Below are 4,202 nucleotides of genomic sequence, written 5' to 3'. Positions count from 1 at the left end.
TTGCTACATGACTAATTTATTCTGAATTCAAAGCAGCCATGAATACAGTTAAAATGGCTTAATCAAGCATATCTTGATTTTTTTTTTCTCCAATCTGAAAAATAAAGAAAGAAGATTTTCTTTTACTGGTTTTTCCTGAAATTCCTCATTTTGCAGCTCTTCAATGAAAACTACTAAGGTCCATTAAAAAGTTTGGGGTTTTGTCATTGTTCAGACTTTCTTATTTTAATTTGTAACATTTACAAATGTTCATACCTCTGAATATTTACTCCTTAAGTTTTATTACTCCCTCAAGAAAGAGTACCCTCCTTTCTCTTCTCAAACAACCCATTTCTAACTTGTCTTTTTAACTATATCATCTTATTTAGATCTTTCTGGTTTCAGAGGCACTGTCCTATATATAGTATTTATTCATTTGGGCATCTGTCTCCCCAAGTGTAAGGTTTTAATCTGGTTGGGTGACAAATTCCTTGGCAGCTGTGATTTTTTTTTTTCTTGATATCCCACAAAGCTCCTAGCATAGTAGTGGGCAGATAATCAATGTTCAACATGATTTTGCTAGTTGGACCTAATTGAAAAAAAAATCTCATTTCCAAGTATTTGAACCAATGACAGGCCATACATAAAAGTTTGCATTTGGTGCTCATTTATTTACCTCTTGTCATATTCTGAGATGTCACATAAAATCCTGGTAGCTTACACCCAAAAGGTACCCATTGTGTGACTCATTACTCTTAGAGTTTCAAAAAGTATTCCCCACTGTCACCCGTCCTAACTTGAAGTTTCTTCATTTCTGAATCCTGTTTCATGCAAAGATGCCCTGGAATGTAGTCTTCCTGAGATATGTGTGTCATCTTTCTTAAGGTACTTTCAGAAGGTTAAAATAACACATCAAGATATACCAGAGCCTAACCTTGGTTAAGGGCAAAAGAGAAACTGGATTTTGTTTGGAACAGTTCCTCATGTGAATACATGATTACAGAAGTGAGTAAGCAGAGGCAGTTTTATCTAAAATTTGGAGAGGAGACAGGAGAAGGAGCAGGTCAGCAAAGCAAGAAGAAAAATAGTTAAAATTTTCAGTGGTCAGTTTTAAATTCTGAGTTTTTGTCTATGAATTCCAGACCTGATACCAGTGCAAGTTAAACCATTCTTTGTTTTTTTTTTGTGATTTTTTTTTTTTTTTTTTTTTTTTTGTGACTGGTAAACTGGTAAGGGGATTGCAACCCTTGGCTTGGTGTCGCCCCCACCGCGCTCAGCCAGTGAGTGCACCGGCCATCCCTATATAGGATCTGAACCCGCGATGGGAGCGCCCCTGCGCTCCCAAGCACCGCACTCTCCCGAGTGTGCTGCGGGGCCGGCCCTAGATCATTCTTTCTTTCTTTATTTATTTGTTTTTTAAAAGATTACCAGTAAGGGGATCTTAACCCTTGACTTGGTGTTGTCAGCAACACGCTCACCCAGTGAGCAAACCGGCCATCCCTATATGGGATCCAAACCCGTGGCCTTGGTGTTATCAGCACCGCACTCTCCCGAGTGAGCCACAGGCCAGCCCGATCATTCTTTTTTTAGAGTCAGTTTACTACCTATCCCTGCATCACAGCATCTTGTACAGAGATGCAAAAGCATTTGTTGTACTGCAAAATTATTCTTCTGTGACTGTTCTCTTCAGAGATAGTTTACTGATTAAGGTAAAATAGGGCTAAGCTAAAATTATGACAAATCAGTGAGAAACACTGCTGCAAACAGTGTCACCGCTCAACCTCTATTAACCTTAGTTTCTTCTTTTCTAAATGAGGATGTTAAAGCTCTGAACTTTTTTCTAATTTTGTTTCTCCCTCAGATTAAAAAATATTTTCTCTAAAAATACTTACACTTTACCTCCTTCCATTTGAGTGAACTTCAGTTGAATTATACCCAGTGGACTTCTAATTATCATAAACGCTACAAAACATGACATTGCATCAAAGAATTTCTTTTTTTTTTTTCTTTTTAATCTCTGAACTTCCCTTGTGTGTGTGTGTTTTTTGGTTTTTTTTTTAGCCTCTGTGTGTATGTATTGGCATTTAGCCTTCCGTTCCTTTCAGTGTATTTGGTCTGGTGCCAAATGAAAGTCAGCACTTAGCCTGGAAGTATCGTTTTCCAATTTGATGTCAGAAGGAAAACTCCACCTCCCACACCCACTTCTAATTATCATAAACACTACAAAACATGACATTGCATCGTTCAGTCATCACTTGTGAATATCGGCTTTCTGCAGCTGTCATTCCTCCAGAAAATGAGACTGAGCCACATGGAGACTATGCCTTTAAGCCAGTCAAGTCCTCAAGGAGCACCGAGATCATCCTGGAAGATGTGGCTCCTCTGCTCAGCAATAGTTGTGTTGCTGTTGCTTTGCTCCTTCAGTATACTGATTCTTACTTTTCTCCCACTCCAGGTAAGGAGGCAATAGTACCTAAGGTTGCTATTTATTATAATCCTTTTTTCATCTGTTAGTCTAGCTATTATCATCGTCACTCAGTATTGTTAGAAATGGTTGGATGGATGAGACATTAAGTACTAATGATGTAAATACAATTCCAGTCTTGTCATGACATGGCTTTTGAGGCTGATCAAAGTGTTTTGAGACAAAAGTCTCAGAGAAGGCTAAATGTTAACTGCAGAACTGAGTTAGATGAAGAGACTTGCTTGATTAAATCAGTCAATTGACAGATGCCTGTGGGGTGATTTTTCTCTTGCTGGTACTCTGCCACATCTTCTTGGTGGAATTGAAAAGGTGTAAAACATGATGCTTGCCCTCAAGATATGGGATGCAAGCTATAGCCTTATTGAGGGAAAAGACACCAAAAGATAATGGAAGACGGAGTAAAGTAAGTGACGGGTGGTTGGTGTGTCTTTAAGGAGGTAAATGGCATTGGACTAGGAGTAAGAAGTTCTGAATTCTGGTTCTAGGTCACCCAATAGCCAGCTGTATGAATTTGAGAAAGCTATTTGATCTTTCTGGTTCTCAGCTTCTTCATCTGAAACATGGTGGTAGGGGAATGGATTTGTTCATTATAATGCTACTTCTAGCTATAAATACAGTGATCAGTAATTTACCTGAGTGTATTATGGAACATAAATGCTTTAGTAATTCAAAAGTGGGAACAATGGCTTTGGGCTGGAGTAATCAGGGAAGGCTTCATGGAAGAAAAAGGAAGCACATGTCTATTTGGGAAGCCCCTGATGCTTATCAGAAATTTCCCATTGAGCTGCAGCCCAAGTTGTGGGCCTAGAAAATGGGATTGCATACTGGGAATGGACATGTTAGGTTTGTTATTAGAAGTTAACCTCACATATTACTGACCAAAAAGAATATAAGAAACATTTTATTTAATTCAGGATGTGGTATATTTCTGGTTACATTTGAAGACACTGAACCTTGGGGAGAATAAGGTGGTATATGCCCATATAAGAAAGCATTGGGATATGACTGCAGAAACATTTTTCTAAAGGGAATGTCCAGCGAAGATTTCAAAGGTATTGTCCTACCACTCAAGATATATGAAAGCAATTGAGAAAATATACAGGAGGAAGTAGTGCACTATAGATATTAATTAATCTAGTTAGGATAAGTATAGCTTTGGCCAAATTTGTATACAGTAGCCTATTAATTTGTATTCCATAGGTATATACAAGGATGTGCAACAGAGGCATTTCTAATCACAGCTCTGCTCTCTCATGAATATGTCAAAGAGAAGTACAAACTTTCTGGAGCAGTGAAGGTAGAGCAGAGAAAAATTGTCAGCAATTCTCAGTTTTTAGATTTCTGAAGAGGAAGGGTGATAATAGAAATGAGTTAAATTTGAAAGTGGGTTTTCCTTCTAAAAACCACCTGAAGTTTTATTAGCCAGATGGCTCTGAAGAACATTGAATATAGGCATCATTAGTTCCTGCCTATGATTAGGGTACAAATGCACAGAAGAGGAAGAAACGCCTTTGCCTAAGGCATACAGTGGCTCTTGCAAAGGGAAAGAGAATGTCTAATAATGTTAGAGTCATCTAAGACACCTCTTGCCAGAATGAAACTTAATTAATCTCATGTGTTTCAGCTCTGATTCTGGATTCTCTCTCCTAGAAAACAAGCAGCTTGTCAATGAAAAATTCTGCCTCTAAACATAGCCCAGAGTTTGTTCCAAATTTAGGGAAGTATAAAAAGTTTTTAG

At 38.1% G+C, this 4,202-nt stretch overlaps 1 protein-coding gene across 1 annotated transcript in view; it reads left to right on the top strand.

Annotated features, from left to right (window-relative positions):
* The first annotated feature begins 2,208 nt into the window (after nucleotides 1-2,208).
* The window catches only part of TNFSF18 (tumor necrosis factor (ligand) superfamily, member 18), a 9,240-nt gene continuing 7,246 nt past the window's right edge, over nucleotides 2,209-4,202 (top strand). The window contains 2 exon segments of the mRNA XM_008593909.1: nucleotides 2,209-2,271; nucleotides 2,273-2,434. Of these exon segments, the coding sequence (XP_008592131.1) occupies nucleotides 2,209-2,271; nucleotides 2,273-2,434 (225 nt within the window).

This window comes from Galeopterus variegatus, unplaced genomic scaffold (assembly GCF_000696425.1).
Source record: "Galeopterus variegatus unplaced genomic scaffold, G_variegatus-3.0.2 Scaffold9856, whole genome shotgun sequence".
Classification (NCBI taxonomy): Eukaryota; Metazoa; Chordata; class Mammalia; order Dermoptera; family Cynocephalidae; genus Galeopterus; species Galeopterus variegatus.
This window is presented reverse-complemented; position numbering and strand designations above follow the sequence as displayed.